Genomic DNA, 24,302 nt, shown 5'->3' on the forward strand with positions numbered 1-24,302 from the left:
GCGAGGGAACAAGCGAAAGCAAGCCGTGGATCACCGGAGTGGAAGCGAGAGACGAAGACGAGAGGAGCGATGAGAAGAGCTAAGGAAAAGCTGGAAGTGTATAAAAATCAAAGAAAACAATGAGTACTTTCTGCTGAAAATAAGAGTTAACATTGAGTTGATAAGAGGGGGGGGGGGGAAGAAAATGACGAGGGAAGGTAAAATACGAGGAGGAAAAAGAGTAAATTATGGACGTCATATCTGTTTAAAAAAGTCGAAGCAAACCCTCCTGTATCTGATGTAATGGTAATTATAGGATCAGCACTAACTCAGCAAGGGATTTATGATAGAAATTAGGGCTTCATCTGATAACAAGGTGGATTATTTTCTGTTTTTTCCTTATTTTGGGTTACAAAATACCGACGGAGAGGTCTGTTCTGTTTAGAGGTTGATGGCTAGGCGCTGGGGAAGCCCAAGGGTTGGGTTTAGTACTAGTTGCCTAGAGGGGAGGCCCCGTGTAAGACGGGGATTGCTCCCACACCCTATTATGAGGGTTTAGGGGTCACGGTGGTTTTACCCCGTGTTTGGAGGTCACATTTTTTGTATTTTTGTTTTAGGTTGTATGTGTGAAACTGATAACTGATGGCAGATACTATGGAATGGATATGAGAGGGCTACATGTAACAAGAAGAGAAACAAGATATAAAGATGACTAATGTGGTTGGAATAATGTCGCCTAATGTGAATGGCCTGAATTCTCTGATAAAAAGACAAAGGGTGATGACAAAATTGAAAAAAGAAACTCATTTAACAAAAAAAGGAACATGGAAAAAAAAGAAAGGAAAATCACATGTGATATGCCATTATAACAAGAAGGTGCACATCTGAAATGTTGTCGGTTTCTAAATGTTTGTCCTTTGGTGTTTTTTTGTTGTGTTTCGTGTCTATGTAGTGTATTGTATGTATGTGTGTGTAAAAAATGAATAAAAATTCTAAGTGACAAAAAAAAAAAAATAAAGACCTTTAACTTAACTAAGTAAGAGACCTATTAACCAACACAGATGAAGAACCAGACTGTAACACAGACAGACAAAAAGTCAGACAGAGAGACAAAAAGTCAGACATACAGACAGACACCAGGAAAAAGGATCAATACCAGGATGAATTGGCCATTGGGTATATTTGTAGTTTTTGTCATGGGGTGCATTCCTCTGAGAGCTCTCACCCTGTATCTCCCTCTCCATCCTCATTGGCTGAAATATTGGCAGTTGGAAAGGTCAACCCGACAAGGTCAGCCCCACGCCTTGATCACCCCTTTGCCGCGATCCTCTCATTTCTCCATCCATACCCTGGATGAACAGAGAGACGAGCATCTCTCCATCCATACTCTGGATGAACAGAGAGATGAGCATCTCTCCTTCCATACCCTGGATGAACAGAGAGATGACCATCTCTCCATCCCTGCTGGAAGAAGATATAATCGCTGTCGGGTGGAAACCTTGTACGTCCAAAAAACGTTCCTTTTTTATTATGATTTTAAAAACATTCTAAAATAGTTGTGAGCTCGTAGATCTGCTATTTTCACTACTTTTGTGTGACACTCTTATATGATAAAGGTTTCTGCCCGACAGCAACAATATGAGAAGAGGAGTTGTGGTGGTGGGGTGGTACCACGAGAAAGAGAGTGAAGGACTGTGATTTTCTTTTTCTTTCAGAGAAATAGTATTTGTGGGACTGATGAGCAATATATTTTACAGTCTAAAAATGTAGCTTTAAGAGTCTATACCGTACCCCTGGTATAGACTCTAGGTGAACTGCTTGCGGCGCATTCACATCAGGTTTCTGCTCGGGTGAGAATGTTTACTCAGCACTGTGCTTAATAAAGAAGCCATAGAGCGAAATATAAGTAGGAAGAGAGAGGAGCAAAAACCCAACGTGACGGAGAGATTTGAGCCCTCCTCCCCTCCCCTGCCCTTGTCCTCTCGTCGCTTGTTTTCTCCTAAAAGTACGTCCGTTGTCTCCTCAACTAGACACGCAGAACAATGATGGAGTGACATTGCTACATTTGACAGAATAAATGTGTTGTTTTTTTTGTTTGGTTTGTAACTAAATTACCCATAAGGTCCTGCGTGTGGCTGCGTGCGTGCGTGCGTGTGTGCGTGTGTGCGTGTGTGTGTGTGTGTGTGCGTGTGTGCACATCCTATTGAACTAGTCGAATTCTGCTGGGAGCTCATTGGGGGTCGAGGGATTATAACCTGGGGTTGCCTCTATATCCTACGGGTGCTCACACAAACACATCCAGACACAGGGGGGGAAAGGAGAGGGTCAGACACACACACACACGCACACGCACACAGACACAGAACAGCTGATTAGACTGGGAGATGGAGAAACGGGGGGAGAGGGGAGGGCATAGAAAGGTGTAGAAGAGCCCTGATGAGAGGATTGTTTTCACCCAAGGTCCTCCAGGCAAAGAGGGGATGGAGAGAGACGGGTTGGATATGGAGACGGATAGAACAGAGGGAAGACATGATGATGAGCAGGATAAGTTCCCCCCACTGGAGAGCCTCACGGCAGAAAGGGAGGAGAAGGATGGAGAGATGGAGAGGGTAGGTGGAGAGGGGGAGAGAGAGATTATGAGAGTAGATTGCAGTCACTGCAGAGCCTCTTGTAGCCTCAGGGGTGGGGGGGGGACAGGAAGGAAATGTGAGAGAATGGAAGATGGACTCTGGATGATGAGAGGATTGCACTAGAGAGGCTGTAGGCAAAAACGGTAAGAGAGCGAGGGAGAGAGAGAAAACGATGGATGGATGGATGGATGGGGGAAAAAGGTAGTGATGTGAGAAAAGGAGGAGGATGGAGTGAAACAAATTGACTGTTAGATAACTTAAGGATTATAATAGCTAACTTTTGCCACTAATGTCCTTCTCCTCTCCTCTCCAGTCTCTAGCTCCTCCTCTTCTCTCACTCCCCAATTCTTCCCTCGTCCATTCTCTCTCTCTCTCTCTCTGCTTCACACCCTTTCATCTCCCCTCCCTCTCCTCCACTACTTAAGACAAATGGAAAAGATAAAAACTGGAATTATAAAATCCTTTAATGAAAGTATTACACCCCCCAGCCGGACACACACGCGTGCACACACACACACGCGCGTGCACACACACACACACACACACACACACACACACACACGGACACACACGGACACACACGGACACACACACACACACACACACACAGAGAGCTGAATTATACTGTGTGCACCTCACTTGGTACATGGTTCAGCTTTCTTTCTTGTATGATCATAGATTACAGTACAGACTTGGTCTCCTCTCCAGATCCCCTCATCCTTACCGTTGCTATCCTGGAGCTGTCTTGTATGACATGATATAATGATGTCCATGTGTGATAACCTGACGACGTGTGCAGGCAGTGTTACATATGTACGGAGTTGGCCTGAGGACACCAAACCTCGCCCTTAGATGCTGAGGATAGAAAGAGAGCTGGAGAGAAAGACTGCCCCCCCCCCATTATTTCTCTAGACTGGGGGGCATAGAGAGAGAGAGAGAGAGAGAGAGAGACATTAATAAGAAGAACGAAAACTAATGCAAACTCCCCTTAGCTACAGTAGACTAGCATGTGCGCACATCCTACCCCCTTAGCCAGACATGGCCTAATCAGCTAGCTAATTAGCGCTCTTTGTAACTCCATCTGCCCCATGTAACTGATTGCATTAACAACTGGCACACATCAAACACTCATGTCTAAGGCTTTTGCATTTCATTACTCATTAAGGACATACAAGGTTAAGGCCAAGCTCTGAGCAGGGAGAGAAAAATAATGGGACAATGAGAAAATTAGACATATTTTTTTTTGCATAGCTGGTGGGCAAATAAATCTATTTTCCCCCCACAGATTCCAGATTTTATGTAAAGGGAGGTATTCGCTGTGTTTCTGCAGGCAGTGTTAGTCACCCATGGCCATTACGTTTTGTATGTCCATAATACGGTATATTATGTTCTGTTATGTGGTTTTGTTTTTGATCATGGAAATGTACATAGCTGAAAATGTACAGTGTATGTAAAAAGACATATCAGAAATATGTGACATAAATATGGATACAATACAAATCAATGTTCTCAGTGCAAATGACAGCTGTCATTTCCCACAGCTACATGTTGAGAGACTCAGAGGCAGAGACAGCATATTACAACTTCATAATAAATATAGACAATTTTTGTTTCCATATTCTGATGTTTCTGTAGATGATTGATTGATGGATTAGTGTCAGGCTGGTGTTTTTTTATCTTGAGTTTAGAGTTGTGTATACATATCCATAGATAGATAGATAGATCGATGTGCACACACACACACACACACACACACACACACACACACACACACACACACACACACACACACACACACACACGTTATGTGCACTGATACTGACTAGAATGATGTCAGTAACATCAAGCAGTAAAGCACATTTACTTTTACATTGAGTTCAATGTGACTGTTATGATTTCTGTGAGTAACCCTTTTTTATAAACTCTGTTTGCAGAAAAAACAGAGGACGAAAGAACTGAGTCAACTCTTCCATTCTTACAACCCTTACGACCACAAGGTAGGACATCTGTCTGTCTGTCTGTCTGTGTCTCTGTGTGTTTAATTTCATTTAGAGTCTTTCATCATCCATCTCTCTCTCTTTCCATCCTTCGGCCATTGTTTGTGTATTAACCTGTCTTGGTGTATTGATCTTTCTCATTCTCAGCCCACTTAATTCACTTATAAGGGCTCATTCACGGTGGTTAACGCTTAAGGGTTGACCACTACTATTAAGTATTAAAACCCATTCACCTTTACACCTGTACACTCGTCTGTATGGCTTGACATTGTACATGGGTAATTTATGTCACTGTCACGTCATCCTGTGTGTGTGTGTGTGTGTGCGGCGTGCGCGTGCGAGCGAGCGAGCGAGCGAGAGAGAGAGAGAGAGAGAGATACCTCTTGTCAGCAATCTGACTGATGAGTGGTGCTCAAGTATTTGTAACTGATTGCACTTTCCAGTTAGCGTGTAGGTTACTTTTGTGTGTGTGTGGGTGCAGAAAGGGTGAGTGTCTAAATGTGAGTACAGAAGAATGTGCTTATATGCGATTGCGTTGTTGAGGTAATTTATTGTGAAGAGATTGAACAATGTCAATGTTCAAGCATCTTTCGACAACACACTTTTGTCAAGAGCGTGTGAGTGTGTCCATGCTTCTGTATGTGTGTGTACTTACATAAAGATATGTGTAAGGCAATTAATGATAAGCTGTGATATACATATCACATTTCAACACTGAATATACAGGCATTTAAAATGTCATGTAAACAAGGCATTGCTAAATATATCTATAACAAAAATCCAGAAAGTGTTGCTATGGGTTGGATTATCAGCTGTGGTGATTTGGCTGAAGAATTGCATCTCTGAATCAGTATTTGTTCTACTTTATTTAAAACAAAATCCCAGTCATGCATGACGACGTGCGCCCCCCAGCTCTCAGTTTTCTCCCAAACAAGTCACTCTGCGGTGATTTAGATGTAATTGAAGTCTAAACGCAAATCAATGTCCTCATCCCAGCTGTCAGACCGCATCACTCACAGCTTAAACGTTTTAATAAGTTTGACCTTTTCGAGTTTGTAGCTCTGCTGGAGTCTTGGTGGGTTTCTAGTGCTTTTCTGTGCTAGCGCTCGGCGCTAATTAACGGGATTGAAGATAGCTCACGTATTCAGCGCGGGAGGACATGGACCCTTCGCCGCCCACACAATGACACGCTCACACATGGCACACACAGGCGGCGCACACACAGCTCACATGTACATACCATTAGATGTGATAGATAGAGTGACAGTGCCAGCTAAAAATGCTTAATACCACTGTCTAAAAAAATACAATAAATGTATTTAACATTTAATCTAAAGGAGATGTTTAGTATATGAGAGCATGCCTTCTCCTAGAGTAAGGATCCCTGAAGACCTCTGGTAGCAACTGAAAATATGCTGCCTTCTGTTGAGAGATTATTTTAACTGTTTAGTGCTTTAGGGTACATATTTCATGTTATAGCCGTTTCCTAAAGTTTGGTCCCATGATTTGAAATGGAAACTATCATCATGATTATTATTATTATTATTATTATTATTATTATTACTGTTATTATTGTCTCCGTCCGGCCGAAGGCATGGCCGAGACTATGACTATGTCCGTCTGTGAGCAGCTAATCTCCGGCACCTTTGGCCCGATTGAAGTGAAAATGTGCCTACCTACCTGACCTGGCGGAGACCTGTGCTCCGAGGAGCACTTTTACAAGTTATTATTGATTATTATTAGTTGCAATTGTAGTATTTAATATTAGTTGGTGCTGTAGTCGAAATAGTATATTGACTCTATTGGTTGGAAACCTTGTATGTCCAAAACCGTTACTTGTCAGGCAATGGAACGAAAATGTTCAGAAATAGTGAAAAAAGCAGATCTACAAGCTCACAATGCGGCGTGATGTGACCCGTTTTGAGCTCGTAGATCTGCTATTTTCACTTTACTTTCGCTTGACACTCTCGTATGGCAAAGTAGGTAATTAAATGATGAAAAAACATGCAAAGTTGAAATTTGGAGATACAAGGTTTCTTCCCTACATGACGATATAATAGTAATAATAATAATAGTTAACCATTTAAATCCCATATGGTTGACCGAAGTCCCTCAGGGCTCTATACTAGTGAATTTTCTGTTTTCTGTTATTGTGGGGAAAGCTTTTGCTGAAAATAGCCGATCTGCGACGCATTGTGAGCTTTGTCGATCTGCTATTTTCTGCGAAAGCCTTCCCCACAATAAGGATGCTGGGGTTTAAGTGGTTAATGTGTGCTAATAAGTATATCAATATTCTCTGGCGAGAACGAAGGTCAACCAGTTTACTGTACGTCCTTCACTCTGAGTCAGTCGGCGAGTGTTCCATAAATCCCATCCTGTCAAATAGCTGATAACCCTCCAATATGAATGTATTGATAATATGTCATTCATGTTATATCTGTGCCTACTATGCTTCTCAAGTCATCAATACACAGGATATGATCAATTCCTTGTGCTATTTAACCCATCAAGACCGGGAACGCATCTTGTGTCGTTTTAGATTTCTTTGGCTATTCAAAAATAGCAGATCCACAAACTCATAGCGCGGCACTGAGTGCCGCACTATGAGCTTGTAGATCTGCTATGTTAGAAAAAACGTGAAAATGTGTGCAAATATTTGAATATATATATTTTTTAAACGAACATTTGTTTATCAAATCTTTGCTTCTGGGGGTCCCCTGGAACAAAATATTTTGAGATATTTTATTTTGTTTTATTTGTTTTATTATTTTCAAAAAACGATTTTTAGAATCGGCCTCAGGCCTTTATGGGTTAAGTCTGCATCTACGTGAAAGTCAAAGACAGTGTTTTCTAATGTCTTGTCGTGTGTGTGTGTGTGTGTGTGTGTGTGTGTGTGTGTGTGTGTGTGTGTGTGTGTGTGTGTGTGTGTGTGTGTGTGTGTGTGTGTGTGTGTGTGTGTGTGTGTGTGTGTGTGTGTCCCAAGTGATTGCATTGTCATTTTACAACCTCCGCTAACTGTGATATATGAATTAACGACAATAACTCAAAAAATGGTCATAAATGTTACTGCATGTTCATGCATTAGTAACAATGTACCATCAAATCAGCACTTCTAGCCGTTAGATAGGAATAAATGATAGCCGATCGGCTAAGGCTGATAATGTCTTTCATTTTGCATTAGATACCCTTGGGTGTCTGGACTTTTAGGGTAATTACATAAAAATGCTCTCAGTTTATCTATGGATGTTATGTGTTTACAAACTCTGTGTGTGTGTGTGTGTGTGTGTGTGTGAGAGAGAGAGAGGGGGAGAAAGGAGAAATATATTAGTTTGTCTATGGCCATAATTGCTAACACACATTCTAATATGGACATGCAGGAAATGGGCATTAATAAAACACTGGGGGGAGGGGGGGGGATTAGAGTCCTCATTGGTCCATAGCTCCGGGCTACCATCCAACAGAATCTAAATATGCAAATTAACTAGTCGTTGTTATTGTTATGTTCTGCTGGACTCCCTTAAGCACTAGAAGCTCATTTAGAACCACACATTTACAACACATCCTGCTAAAAGTAGCCAGGGGATCGCATGATTGACTGAGACTTTTTTCTTTCTTTATTTTGTTCTTTTTTCTTTCTTTCTTTCTTGTGTTCTCTCTTGCTTACTTGCGTTCTACCTTGCTTTACTCTCTGTGTTACACCATGTTGACTCTGTCTGTGAAGTATGTACTTGTGTGTTCATATGCTTACCTGAGTTTGATATATCTGTGTGTGTGACGTGTGTGTGTGCGTGCGTATGAGAGAAAGAGAAAAGGTGTGTGTGTGTGTGTGTGAGAGAGAGAGAGAGAAAGAGAGAGACTGTGTGTGTGTGTGTGTGTGTGTGTGTGTGTGAGAGAGAGAGAGAGAAAGAGAGAGACTGTGTGTGTGTGTGTGTGTGTGTGTGTGTGTGTGTGTGTGTGTGTGTGTGTGTGTGTGTGTGTGTGTGTGTGTGTGTGTGTGTGTGTGTGTGTGTGTGTGTGTGTGTGTGTGTGTGTGTGTGTGTGTGTGTGTGTGTGTGTGTGCGCGCGCGTGCGAGAGAGAGAGAGAGAGAGAGAGATTGTGTGTGTGATGATTAATGTGAAGTATCCTATAGCCAGATGGTGCTGAACAAGGTCCATCCATCAGCAATGAAAAGACCACTGGGCAGAAAGCTGGCAGAGTGCTTTGTCTAGGACCAAGACCCCACACTGGACACACACACACACACACACACACACACATTTTCATGCATGCAAACACACACATACGCCTGGGCATGCACACACACACACACTCTCTCTCTCTCTCTCTCTCTCTCTCTCTCTCTCTCTCTCCAAGACCTTCTGAGCCATGTTGTGTTTACTTACTGTACATATGGTATGTTACAGTCTATCCACCATAAACGTCAATGTTTCGCTTTATACAAGTTAGTATGCAGCCAACATGTGCTTGCATACTGTATGTGTTATGTGCAAAGTTATGGAATAACTCCCACCTAAATCACTGGAAGAATGAATTGAAAGGTTGGGAAACAGATGAGGGGTATACATGCTCTGGAAGCCTCTCTACTGTTGTATTTTTTTGTACAAGCTTGAGTGAGTTTACCAAGGAGGTATTTTTCCACTGACATCACAAAACATTATTTTGTTGCTGTCGGGTGGAAACCTTGTATGTCCAAAACCTTTCCTTTTTCGTTATTATTTCATTATTACTTTTAAAAATAAAGTTACAAAGTGCTTTACAAAGAAATTCAATTATACAAGCTAAGGGACAAGTGAAGTAAGTCATATTGTTGTCATCTGGACTTTACCAACCAAGTGTAGCCTTAGTTATAAACAGCTTGAACAAAAAATCTATAATACCAGAGAGGGTCACTATAATACCAGAGAGGGTCACCATATTCGGCTTTAATGCTATCTTAGATTAGATGTAGGCGTATTTGACAGTGCAGAAACCTATTTGCCTTGATGCATGTAACATTAACGACCGTCAACGAGCGTCAGCTGGACAGAGACACACAGTGACTGTTTCATTTCTCTCCAAAAGCCGATGAATATGATGGAATACATGATTAAGGATTACTCTGATTATGGTATGCTCACATTTCATATCACACACCATACAGAAGTCCTGTAACTTTCACCAGCTCCCCCCAAAAATACAAATAAATTGCGATACAGTATGACTGTGTTTTAATATCGTGATACATCGCAGGACGATATATCGTGACACCCCAAACAGTTAAACAATAATGCTAAAATGATAACACAAAAAGTCCTGAAGGAGGGTAGGGAGTCACATTTTGATGGCTGTTGGTAGGGCATTCCACATTTTGATGGCATAATAGAATTAATTCATCCCCATGTTTGTGCCGAATCTGGCGGGAATGAGATCAGTGGAGCTCCCTCTGGTGTTGTGCCCGTGGGCGTTACTCACTCTTTTGAAGTAGTCAGACAGGTGGGCACTGGTCCCTTGAGTACCTTGAAGACCAGGCCCATCGCAAGTACTCTGTCCTCTACCCTGAGCCATCCCACCCTAGCATGGTAGGTTGCAACATTTCATTAAATTGGTATCCTGACCTGAAAATGCATTTTCTCTGTAATAAAGAGTTGGAGAGACATGGAGACTCCTGTTACTGAACAAACTCTATAGCAATGAGTACTGTCAGAATATACAGCTATTAACACTTATTTTAACCCTAAAAATCACCCTACCTTTAACTGTATATGAGAATGACAAATTATAACATAGGTATTGTTCCAGCCTACAATTAGCTGATTCCTGTCCGTCTATAAGAATGATTCACAACAAAAGAAACATGTTAAACAACAAGATACTGTGGATACTTCTGCTGTTGGGAAAAGTGAAACACAGTGGCTATTAATCATGAGATTCTTCCACATTTCCCAGGATATGTAGACACTGTTGTCCTACCCTTACCGTACCACACACATACACAAGAGTTGACAGATTTGATCACTCCCCTGAGCGGGCGAAGGCCTCCTGACACACACACACACACACACACACACACACACACACACACACACACACACATTTGAAATATTTATTTATGTCCACATAATGAGAAGTACAGGAGTACAAAGGACATAAACACTGCCAGTGCAGTTAGATGAAGGGAAAACAGTTAGTTACAAAGCGCATGTAAAGCAGAGCAACGTTACATACAAAACAAAAGATGGCATACTTGACAAACACAGTGGGCAACAATCATGGGTAAAGGAAGCAACGCCTCCTCCAAATTGAGCGGCTTCCTATAATAGCTGATATTGAGCAGTACCTTGCTAATTGTTTAGCCCTCCTTTTGGAGAGGCCGGCCATTTGCAGGCCTCTCACAACCAACTTGTGCACGTGCCCTAGACTACCAAAGATATAAACCAAAAGTTTACATCTGTAGCCTAGCTGAGAGATGGTCTGCTCTAGCTGATGATATTTTAGCACTTTGGTTAGGAAGGCTTCCTCTAAGCTGTAATCAAAAGTACAGCCGACCTCGAGAATGAACACCTCCCTATGGTTTTCATTAACAACAATGACATCAGGGGTGTTAGCTGAAATGTTAGAGAACACAGAATCATCGTTACACAGGTTAAACATGCTCGGCTTCACAGTAGAATGCTTATACAGCATGATGGAGGACCTGAAAATAGAAGTGATATCTTTAGATATCAAATCCACTATTCTGTCATGCCTACTTATGTAGAGTCCCCTGTATACATGGCACCCATTTAAGATGTGGGACATGGTTTCAGCTATTTGTTCATGACCATGATGTATACAGTGAGGAGCATGGTTGCCTGGAAACCAGATGGAGAGGTTAAGTTTAGATGGTAAAACCTGCAACCTCGCTTTCAGAGTAAAGATAATAATGCATTCGTCTAAAGCAACATTTTTTAGCACAGAGTGCGAGACAGAATGGTCCGCAGCGGGGAGACATGCAGTCTTCCCTTGCAACCTCAGTTCAGTCCAATGCTGCCGCTGCCTTTGCTGTTGTGCCCATAAGAGGCGACCTCGGGCATTAGTCAGTGGGAGTTGGTGTTCTGTTCCACACACCGTCATAGATGCTCTGACAGAGATACTGGGGTCAGATATAAAGTCCTCCGAGACAGCCATCGCCTCTGAGTTAGACCCTACCCACTTCAAGGTAACATCAGCCCAACAGCACAGATCGTTTAAGTCCGGCCAGTCTGACCACACACCGAAGCCGGGAGAGCGACTGTCTAGCTTTCCACTAGGTTTCCTCCTGAAGCCTAGGAAGCAAGATTAGATGTAGGCGTATTTTACAGTGCAGAAACCTATTTGCCTTGATGCATGTAACATTAACGAGCGTCAACGAGCGTCAGCTGGACAGAGACACACAGTGACTGTTTCATTTCTCTCCAAAAGCCGATGAATATGATGGAATACATGATTAATGATTACTCTGATTATGGTATGCTCACATTTCATATCACACACCATACAGAAGTCCTGTAACTTTCACCAGCTCCCCCCAAAAATACAAATAAATTGTGATACAGTATGACTGTGTTTTAATATCGCGATACATCGCAGGACGATATATCGTGACACCCCAAACAGTTAAACAATAATGCTAAAATGATAACACAAAAAGTCCTGAAGGAGGGTAGGGAGTCACTTTTTGATGGCTGTTGGTAGGGCATTCCACATTTTGATGGCATAATAGAATTAATTCATCCCCATGTTTGTGCCGAATCTGGCGGGAATGAGATCAGTGGAGCTCCCTCTGGTGTTGTGCCCGTGGGCGTTACTCACTCTTTTGAAGTAGTCAGACAGGTGGGCACTGGTCCCTTGAGTACCTTGAAGACCAGGCCCATCGCAAGTACTCTGTCCTCTACCCTGAGCCATCCCACCCTAGCATGGTAGGTTGCAACATTTCATTAAATTGGTATCCTGACCTGAAAATGCATTTTCTCTGTAATAAAGAGTTGGAGAGACATGGAGACTCCTGTTACTGAACAAACTCTATAGCAATGAGTACTGTCAGAATATACAGCTATTAACACTTATTTTAACCCTAAAAATCACCCTACCTTTAACTGTATATGAGAATGACAAATTATAACATAGGTATTGTTCCAGCCTACAATTAGCTGATTCCTGTCCGTCTATAAGAATGATTCACAACAAAAGAAACATGTTAAACAACAAGATACTGTAGATACTTCTGCTGTTGGGAAAAGTGAAACACAGTGGCTATTAATCATGAGATTCTTCCACATTTCCCAGGATATGTAGACACTGTTGTCCTACCCTTACCGTACCACACACATACACAAGAGTTGACAGATTTGATCACTCCCCTGAGCGGGAGAAGGCCTCCTGACACACACACACACACACACACACACACACACACACACACACACACACACACACACACACACACACACACACACAGAACTGTGTTCACATGCCTGAATGACATGGCTGACAGTCTTCCCTATGGCAAGAGATAAGGGACAAGCTGTCAACATGTCCTGTCACACCTGCCCAGCCATAGAAACTAGGAACTAGAGAGATGGACAAATATAGAGGGCGAGTGTGTCGGGGTGGGGGAGCTTTCACTCATGTAATCCCAACTTGCCTCATAAAACCTGACATATTTCTTTATTATATGAAGAAATAAACCATAATTATCCCTTAACACACACACACACACTCTCACTCTCTCTCTCTCTCTCTCTCTCTCTCTCTCCGTGCAAGTGAGCGAGCGAGCGATTAACAAGCCGCTGGGCTTTGGCTACGTCTTAATTGCTTCAATTTAAACAGTGAGTGCTGTTGTTTTTTTCATTATTGTGAAAAGCTAACCTCTAGGCGTTATCTCTTTTCTTTTTTCCTTGAAAAACAAAACAAAAGCAGAAAAAAAAAACCTTTATTTAACCTTGTCGGTAACGTGACCTTTTATTGCTCCATTCAGTGGCTGCCTCGGTTGCACATCATCTCTTCCTGCCTCTTTCAGAGAAGAAGAGAAGATATCGGGAGGGTGATTACCATGATGACTCTCTCTCTCTCTCTCTCTCTCTCTCTCTCTCTCTCTCCATCCTGAGGATTCCTGACTTATTATCCCCGCCAGGAGGCCGGAGCGGCCGAAGGCGAGGGATAATGTTTTCGCTCTTGTGGGTCCGTCTGTCCGTCAGTGAACAGCTAATCTCCGGCACTGTTGGACCGTGAAACCTTGCACGCACACTGCCAGTAGTCCAAGGCGATTCGAAATACGGCCTCATGGTGGCACTATAACAGGCCGCAATATGTTTTGACTTATTTCTTTATCATGACGCCATAGAGTACCGAAGTCCTGACGTCACTCGTTCATCCCCTGGGTCACGGAAGTAATTTCTCTATGGAGAATAACATTGGCTCATCTTAGAATCGTCTCATATAAGAATTGTGGTCCAAAAATGGACAAATTGCCGGAGAGGTGGCTCTGTATTGTTTACGATAGTCACTCACTCATATTTGTTACAATCTGTTTCTGGCGAAAATGTTATTAATTTGGCGGCAGTAACGTTAGGCAGGCAGCTTCCAAATTTTGCTGGCACTGGGTAGGCAACCCGGCCTGGTGGGGATATTCGCTCAGAGGAGTGCACTTTTCTAGTTACAACAAGTCTCGAGGCTTATAGAAAGAACATTGTTGCTGTCACCTTGCATTTCCATATTTCAACTTTTTATGTTTTTTTCCGACAATAAATGCCCTACTTCATCTTACAACAGTATAGCCAATCTACAAGCTCACAACGGATCGCACTGTGACCCGTAGATCTGCTATTTTCTCTATTGAAAAATCTTTTCAAAGTGGTTAAGTGCGTTTGTGGGTTTTATAAATATTGAACCAAGAGCTTGGAGTATTAGGGTATTAACAAGAGCTTGTGAAATAAATAAATAAATAATAACTACATTGGATCCATTGGCTGAAAAGTAACGGTGACAGGCGACAGTGACAATATGATATTCACTCTCACTCTCACTCACTCACTCACTCACTCACTCACACACACGCACAGTCGCACACAAAGGGAATTAGCAATGAAAAGCCTACAGCAGCCCCCTGAGGAGTCTTTCACAGAGACACTTGTTGATGAGGCCAGGGACAGCTAGGTACCAAGTGTTCTATTCCGTTCTCTTCTCTTCATCCATTCCTTGTTCCTTTTCCTCCTCAGTGTGTGTGTGTGTGTGTGTGTGAGTGAGAGAGAGACCTCCCATCCCAAGAGACAGTTGGGCCACAAAAACGCACACCCGTACACACACATAGGGGAATACAAGCGAGGGAGGAAGAAAGAAGGGTAGTGATGGGGATAGACAGAACAAGCGAGACAGTTGAAATGGATTGTATGAATGAACACAGACATTTTTTGTATTAAACCAACAACAACAAAGAAAGCATCCAATAGCAAATCTACAAGCCCACAACGTGTCGCGCTGCGAGGAGAGGAGAGGCGTTTTTGGAGAGGAGATTTGGTGTAGAGAGGAAAAAAAACGGTCCGAGTACACAGCAAACTCAGGTCTACTTTACTAAATCTTTAAGTTTAAGTAATAATAATGCTGTGCACTGGATGCCATGTTTTCCATACTGACCGTTGTTGTTATTCCTCCCGTTTAGAGAAATAATGTTGAACTGTTTCATATTCCTTTTTTTTGTACGTGATTGACCTGCCCTGTGTCTCAGGGGGAATATTATTAGACTGCCGTTGTTAGCCTCATTAATATGCTGTGCCATGTCTCCCATTCACATACGAAAGCTTTTTCAATCTGTATTCCCTACCATCACACAGTAATTATCACGACGTGTGTTTGAGAGACATTGAGAGAACGAGTGCATTTGTCTCTACATGTATGTGCTTGAGATAGCAAGAGAGGGTGTGTGTGTGTGTGTGTGTGTGTGTGTGTGTGTGTGTGTGTGTGTGTGTGTGTGTGTGTGTGTGTGTGTGTGTGTGTGTGTGTGTGTGTGTGTGTGTGTGTGTGTGTGTGTGTGTGTGTGTGTGTGTGTGGTATGTCCCTGCATATATTGAAGTAGAGTTTTAAGTGTACCACTTCTGGTCCTTAAAATGCTAATTATGATCCAGTTACTTCTAAAGGCATTAGCAGCGGTACATACTTGTGTGTGTGTGCGCGCACACACACAAGTCCCTGCAGACACATGTCTTACATATGCCTTAACATGTCTTATATGTGTCTGTAGGGAAAAGAATCTTGAATGTATTTTGTCAAACGTCTTTTCATTCTCAAGCATTCTAATGGCAGGGTATCCACTTCTCATATATGTGTGTGTGTTTGTATGTGTGTGAGCGTGCATATGCACATGCACGTGTGTGCGTGTCTGCTCAACCCTCTATCATTACAGTACGGTAGTGTCGTGTTTATAATTGCCAGAGCAACAGTGCAACTAGTTTGCCAATTAGTGCGGACAGCAATGAATAGGAATGTAATTATGGTTGCCTTGGAAGCTCACTCAGGATGTCTCCTAGAAAAATAGCGTCGCTTTCCCTTCCACAGACTGCCCTGACCCGTCTTACTAAATGCATTGTATGTTTGTGAGTGTGTGTGTGTGTGTGGCTGCCTGCCTGGAGCTACATTTTATAAAAATATACACCCTCAGACGCCCCTGCACGCAGACAGACGCTCATGTTCTTTATAAAATGCGGTAGTTCAGAGCGCGGCTGTACTGCAGGTTGTGACTTGGCCTGTTTTCAAAGCAAAGGATGCTTTTAGCCGTGTCCAGCTCAAAAGACTGCAATTTACGCCGGACAAAGGCCTGTCTGACACTCACATGATAGCAAATGGTGTATAGATCTTAACCCGTTGTCACGCACGGCAAGTGCATTTACACGCACGCACGCACACACACCTTTCTCTTTTATGTACCTGTCAGTCCCAAACAGATAGATGGCTGATGATTTCCTGTGCCTTGCCGTCATACTGTGTGTCTGCCAGTGATAGGCAAGGCCTTTTCCATTCCTTAGTTTTCTATATTTATACATGTTTTTACTCACTCACAGTATATAAGCCTCAAGGACCTTTTTCCAGCAATTGCTTATGGTTTGTTTCATGTTTTTTAGCTCTCCTGCACTACAAAATTGACCTCTTTTCGGAAAATAATTGTCGCTTCATCGCCTCTTTATTTTAAAATTAATTAATTGCACAAAATAAACGCTCCTGGTATGTACAGACCTTAACCCTTCTGTACAATAAAGTCTGGAGTGTTGTTCTAACCCAGAGATAAATTAACACTAGAGTTAACCCAGTGTTAAATTAGCACTTGATTCAGCCGTGAATCACGCGTAAACAAATGCCCTCAACAGTCAACTGGGCATCTCTGATTAATCACTTGAACCCCAGCCTCCCTATTCTGGGGGGAACATTCAGCCAAAAAGAGCAGATCTACAAGCTCACAAAGCGTCACGTTGCGATGCATTGGCCAACGACGCGTTATAAGCTTTATAAGCTTTAAGTTATAAGGGTTTAAGTGGTTAAATGAGTTACCTATCATTCACTCTGTAGAACGTAGCACAATGGGAGAGATTATAGCATGACTGTATCACTGCTTAGGTTTCATTCTCCACTGTTATCTTCTCAGTGGCAGTGTGGGTACTCTGTACTAAATCACTATCTACCAAGGATCTGTGGGTTATTATGAAGATCAGGTGTGGCTCGACAGCTGCTTATATATCTATTTGAGGGTTTGTTTGAGAAGGGGAAATCCTGGGAACCTTTAACTTGTACTTGACTGATATGTTCTCTCGTGGGTCTACTGTGGATAACACATGTTACGCAGTGTTATTTATTTGACTTTGATTGTATAACATCTGTTTTTAGCCAAAAGGAATCAATACAGACGTGTGTGTGTGTGTGTGTGTGCGTGCGTGTGTGCATGTGCATATCAGTCCAAGTTACCATTGTACTGTATGTCTGCATGTCCATAGACGTGCACATGACTGTGCTGTGTGTGTGTGTGTGTGTGTGTGTGTGTGTGTGTTTGCTGCTGTTCCACCTACTGTACATGAAAGTGCTGCTTGTACAGTAGAGGCCCATAGCAATGTATACATGATCTAAATCTGTCAAAGTTATGCAAGAAGAGCTTACACCCCCCCCCCCACACACACACACGCCCCCCCCTCACACACACACACACACACACACACACACACACACACACACACACACACACACACACACACACACACACACACACACACACACACACATATATATATTTAATCCAACTTGTGCCAGAGCAATTCATACACATACATGTACACATACTGTACACACAACACAACCGGGCACTTTTATTTGTATTATTTATGCAACACCAGACTGTTAGTGTATTTGTTTCTGTACACACAGTACACACACACACACACACACACACACACACACACACACACACACATAATTTGATGTAAAAAGTAGTTATGCAACACCAGTACACATTCATTTAATTGATTACATTGGCATCGCCACTACACGCTGCCACATTGTACGCAATATACAACAGTAGGTGGTACCAAACATTTTAAACCATATCTTTGTTGTTTTGGTTTCATGTCATATACAGTATGTGAGTTTACACAGACAGACACATAAACAGGTGGACATACATTTATTTGCACCACAATGCAACAATACATTTATACAAGCTTGAGTGTTTCACAGTCTACTCTGGTACACACGTTGTTTCTCTCCTGTTAACTCTCTCCATCCCTGCTGCTGCAGCCTGGACAGTTCATGCGGGCTGCCTGTAAATGTAGCCCGCAGCACTTCATGTTACGGCTGATATTTACAGGGATGATGCACTCATGAATCACTCTCCGTTTGGGTACGAGCCAGTTGTTGCTAGTTGGCCAGTTTTCAACTGCAGTCTCTGGCCAGCCATTTACTAAACACAAGACAGCATACGAGCATTGTGCTCTCTCTCTCTCTCTCTCTATCTCTCATTCTCTCTCGCTTTATTAACCCATTAAGACCGGGAACGCATCTGTTACGACCTTATAAGGGTCTAGAGGTTATAAAGGGGTAACATATTTCAAACCAAACCAGGGTCAACGAAAAGTGTACAATTTTTTATTAGGATCAACTTAAATGTACAAGGGACAATTAAATAGGGAAAGCACACAGCTTCAGGGTGGCCAAAGCCAAAATACACCCTACCTGAAAATAAAACAACCTAATCTACACCAAAATTAAAAGTACAATCTAAACTCCCTACCTAAGAAAAACAGGGACAAAAGGGGGAGCAAAATAAATGGCGGCACACCCCTACCAGCTTCCCAGTTCAAAAGCACTTCGGGGAAAGGTTTGGAATATAATTTCCTGTCTAAGATTTGCTGATTACAATGGTCTCTACTTTAAACACTCAGTAAATAAAGTAACCTTTACGCACTAAGCCTGAGAAGGTAAGGCACACAGCCAACAGACCTATATAGTAAACACAGCTAACAAACAGAAGGGATTCAGCAGCACATAGTGACGGATGGCAAAAGGGCTGATGTGGAGCTTCTCCCAGGCTTTTATGCTGGCTGGGCTGATTGAGGAATGAGGCCCAGGTGTGTCTCCAGACACCATGCCACTCCTCCAATCTCCACTCCACCCTCCATTACCAAATAGGGCACTGCAATCATTCAGAGGGTTAAATACACAATATGAGGCCACATAGGGCCGTAACACCCCCTCCCATAAAAATAAACTCCTAGTTTTACAAAACAGAAACACTTCAATACACACCATACAAATCAAAAACAGTTGGAAACAAAGAATAACACCAAGTCATTCAAGGTTAACCTGTGTCCACCCCACACAAAGACCAAGTTCAGGACATACAGTCACACCAGACTGTGTCCACACAGAACAAGGGGATGACACATTTTAAAGTATTGACCAACTGATGATTTGCTCAAAATAGGCTTACTTGACTTGCAGAGGTTGACCTTTAAACTAGAGATCAGGACAGTCGGCAATGCTATGACCAGGCTGGTGACAATGACAGCATGCATAGTCTACCTGGCTTCAGCTTGGAAGTGGTTTTGTTAAGTTGCCTGGAACAGAGTCGGCACCTGCATCGAATATAGTAGCTGGAACAGAGGACACTGAGGGTTCCGGTTTCTCCATGGTGCGAGGAGGAACAGTAAGGGACCCTAATGGTTGTGCGTGTTCCACTTTAGACAGTTTTGCATCTAGCTCCAGCTGCAGTATTTCAATGCTCATCTCTGCCTCAATGCGGTGCCAGTCCAGCTTGTATTCCATTTCCACCATGCCAGCATGTACCTTATCTTCGGCATCCAGCCGAAGGCGGGTTAAGCGCACCTTTAAACTAGCACCATCTAGTTTAGATTCCCCCGAAGAGGAACTCACAGACAGGGGTGACTATCCCCCACCTTGAGCAGCGCCACCACCCCCCTCCACTTGAGGCTCCGGCTGAGCATGTTCAAGCTCAGGCGGCAACACAATGACTTTGTTTGCCACCAGCCCTGCCAACACCATGGCTTTTAGCTCAGCCCAGTTGCCTGGATCTGGAAATGGTCAACAATTATGTTCAAGTCTGCCGTCCTGCATTTGTAAGCCTATCTATTGTTGTCATTTTTAGATTTCTTTGGCTATTCAAAGATAGTAGATATACAAGCCGCACTATGAGCTTGTATATCTACTATTTTTGAGAAATCGTGATTTATTTAGCAAATTTTCGAATGTATTTATTTTCAAGCGAACATTTGTAATCTTTGCTTCTGGGGGTCCCTGGAACAATATATTTTGAGATGGGGGTCTGCGGCCAAATACATACACATTTTGGGGTCCTTGACATGGAAAGGTTTGAGAACCACTGATATAGTAGCATACGTTTTTTTCAATAAACAGTTTTTAGAAGACATTCTAAAAACATTTGTCGAATCGTCCTCAGGTCTTAATGGGTTAATATTACTGTGTAATGTGGGTGCGTGCGTACGACATACGTGCGTGCGTGTGTATGAGTGCGTGTGTGCGACTGTGCGTGGCCTAACCATGCACAGAGGTCAAATGCCCTCACACGGAGACATTTAATGAATCTATGAAAAATAGCCCTCATGTGTCTTGCAGTTAAATGAATATCATATCATAGATGGATAATATATCACACTTGGATTTATCAGAGGAGCATTATTTTATAGCAGGGGTCTTCAACGTTTTTTCAGGCCAAGGACCCCTTAGCTGAGAAAGAGATGAAGCAGGGACCCCCCCCCCCACTACATATTGGATTCATGTGAACTCTTTCACTGCCAGGTCTACTGTCCCCTTGCCAGCGAAAACGGCGATTTTACTGTACCTTTGAAAAATCATGGAATATTTTCCGTGAACTCGTTGCATGCATGGGGGTCCGGTAGCGTCGGGGGAAAAAAATCCATTCCAGAGCTATGGCTGATTGAATGTGGCTTTTTGGGGGGAAAACAACAGAAATCCGAGAAAAAAATACTTTTGTAAATCCTTTAACATAGAAGCAGGTGATCTTTTTTGTTGTTGTGATCACGTGATTTTTATATTCTTTTTCGGTGGTGCTTGGATCATTCACAGGCTTCACCGCGAGGGTTCAAGTGGTAATGTAAAAATCAAGTCCCTATCTCACAAAGATTTGGCGCCCCCCCCTGCAGTATCTCTGAGGACCCCCCTGTTGAAGTCCTATCAATATAGGCATAAAAAGCCCAAAAATTTATCTTAAGAAGAATACACCCGGAAATCACGTGATAAAATGTTTTAGTTATTTATTATTATTTATTTCTGATATCTTTGATTGCGTTTTGGGTGAAAACAAGCTATATGCAACTGCCGATAACTAAAGAACGGAAGATCACGGTTAAACATATTTTTTTCCGGATGGAAGAACAGACTATTGTCTTTACCCCCAGACATCTGATGTTTACATTGTTATTGAAAAAATAATTTGGTGGGTCTCGAAAGATTAGTAAAAACGCTGGCAGTGGCGGTAAAATAAATAAGGCCTCCCATGTCCTTAGTTCTGCTCGTATATATCCAGACAGATGTACAGATAATACAGTATATATCCTAACTCTATAGCCAATTACTGTAATTCACTCTGTCAGAATGTCACACAGTGGGGTCAGTAACCCTCACAAGGGTTTGCACACACACACACACACACACACACACACACACACACACACACACACACACACACACACACACACACACACACACACACAGAGGCCAATGTCCTCACACTCATCCATTTGATTACTTAGATGCTTGTCCCCTGGTTATGCCTAACATAATAACACATAGAATTAGAAGAATAGAAAGGGCACTTCTTGATGGCTGCCATAGAGGCAATGGCAGGGCCGTTGACCTTAATGTCACATTCACACAGCCAGACAGTGCAGGCTAATGCCCTCCCTGTCCCTTATGGTTTCACAACAGTACATATGTGGTGGAGCAGCAATCAAAGTGTCCAGCAATGTATGTGCAATATAAAGTGTGTGAGTGTGTGTGTGTTTGCGTGTGCGTGTGCATGTGCATGTGCATGTGCATGTGCATGTGCATGTGCATGTGCATGTGCATGTGCATGTGCATGTGCATGTGGCATGTGCATGTGCATGTGCAATGCATGTGCATGCGTGTCCATGTGTTTGAGTACAAATCTCTCAGTAATCAAATATTTGTGTGCGCATTAGACATACACGCATATGTACAAATGCATGCAATGGCATCAATGCCTTTACAGCACAGTTAATGATAACGGTAAATCATGTGATATTTGTAAATAAAGGTATCCTAGTGTAATATTTACACTGATCAACATGATAGAACATTTTAATAGCCAGAGTAAAGGAGTTTTCTTCTGTTTCTTTTTCAACATTCAGGGTAAATGGTAGTTTTCTCCGTAGCGTTCTACCTCTTGCTCTCAAATACACGCATAGTCGCATACAGTAGGTACGCACGCACGCACTCACTCACACATACACACACACACACACACACACACACACACACACACACACACACACACACACACACACACACACACACACACACACACACACACACACACACACACACACACACTGGCACATATACAGTGAGCACTTTAATGGCTTGTTGATTGCTTCCATTTATTCAGGGGAAGGTATTGATTCTGCTTGTTAGATACACACGCATGCGCGCACACACACGCTCAGTCATGCACAATCATACACACATACTGTAGTGGGCAGTATGAACCAGAGTTGGCATTGTTTCTCTCTCCTTTTATCAGCATGCTTTCTGACTGACACCTAAATACAGAGAATGACAGCGCACGCTCGCACACTCACGCACGCACACAGATTTTAATGGTGAATTGTTGCTAATGGCCTTCTACACAGGAGGGTGAATGCTTTCTGATTCACTCAAAAGAACTGTATTCAGCAATTGAAAACAATTTTGTGTGTTCATTAGTGTGCACGTGTTCCTGTATTGTGTATGACTAAAACAGCCCCACAATGCCTAACTGTCCCCTTTTTGTGGATTGCCCCCTTTTTACTGCTTTTTAAAAAGAGGTTCTATTTTCTAGAGAAATAATCACCTCCCCTTTGTATATTAACTTATTGTCTCCGCCAGGCCGAAAGGCATGGCGAGAGAGTATGTTTTGCCCCCTGTCCGTCCGTCCGTGTGTGTGTGTCCGTCCGTCCGTCATTCTGTCTGTGGACAGCTAATCTCCGGCACCGTTTGCTTGCTCGCAGTGAAACTGTGCACACACACTCCCTGGATGCCACAGCAGAACCTCTGCCCCAAATTTTTCACATGGGCCATTTATAGCGCCACCAGGAGGCCGATTTGTGCAAAACATATTTTTTGACAGTACTCCTACAGATCTTGTCCAAAAAACCCGTAAATCGGTACACAGTATCTCTATAGTCATTAAACGAAACGGGTCTTTTCGATTTTTCTTATTCCATCCTGATTGGCTAAAAATGGCTTCCAAAGTTTGCAGGAGTACTCCGTTTTGAACAAAATGCCTCAAATCATGAACACAGCATGCAATTTCCTTGAAATTTTGCACGCATATTCCCACTATGCCGAGGACGAAATGCCACTTGAACATTTTCAAATCAGCCTCATGGTGGCGCTATAACAGGCCAATTCGTGTTTTTACCTATAACTGCACCGATCTGTGTAAAACTTTGTAAGCGCACTCCCTAGAGGTCAAGGAAAAACCCTTGCCCTGCATTTTTCACATCTGCCTTTTATAGCGCCACCAGGAGGCCAACTTATGTAAAACAATTTTTTTTATATTACTCCTTCCGATTTGATCCAAATTTCACGCAAATCGGTACACATGATCTCTATAGTCATGTGATCAAGACGGATGTATTTGATATTTCATATTCCATCCTGATTGGCTAAGATTGACATCTAAAGTTTGCAGTAGTGGCTTGTTTTGAACAAAATGCCGCAAATCATGAATGCAGCATCCGATTGCGGTCAAACTTTGCACGCACATTCACACTATGTTGAGGAGCAAATGCCACCCTTTTAACATGGGCCTGTTATACTGTAGCGCCACCAGCAGGTCCAATTTAGCAAAACAAATTTTTTGAACAAAATGCCTCAAATCATGAATGCAGTGTCCGATTGCCGTGCAAGGCCTAAGAAGAAATGGCACCCTTTTCACATTGGCCT

General features: G+C 42.6%; 1 protein-coding gene across 2 annotated transcripts in view; it reads left to right on the forward strand.

Moving 5' to 3' along the window:
• cdkal1 (CDK5 regulatory subunit associated protein 1-like 1) overlaps nucleotides 1-24,302 on the forward strand; it is a 326,254-nt gene that overhangs the window by 235,130 nt on the left and 66,822 nt on the right. For both annotated transcript variants that reach the window (XR_013933115.1, XM_080427624.1), the window contains exon 12: nucleotides 4,544-4,606. Coding sequence is in view for 1 of the 2 variants with exons in the window: in XM_080427624.1 (XP_080283750.1) it covers nucleotides 4,544-4,606 (63 nt within the window). In the remaining variant the exon portion in view is untranslated. The remainder of the gene's footprint in view (nucleotides 1-4,543; nucleotides 4,607-24,302) is intronic.

The sequence above is a fragment of the Gymnoscopelus braueri genome (genome assembly GCF_963280865.1).
Source record: "Gymnoscopelus braueri genome assembly, chromosome: 4".
NCBI classification, from domain to species: Eukaryota; Metazoa; Chordata; class Actinopteri; order Myctophiformes; family Myctophidae; genus Gymnoscopelus; species Gymnoscopelus braueri.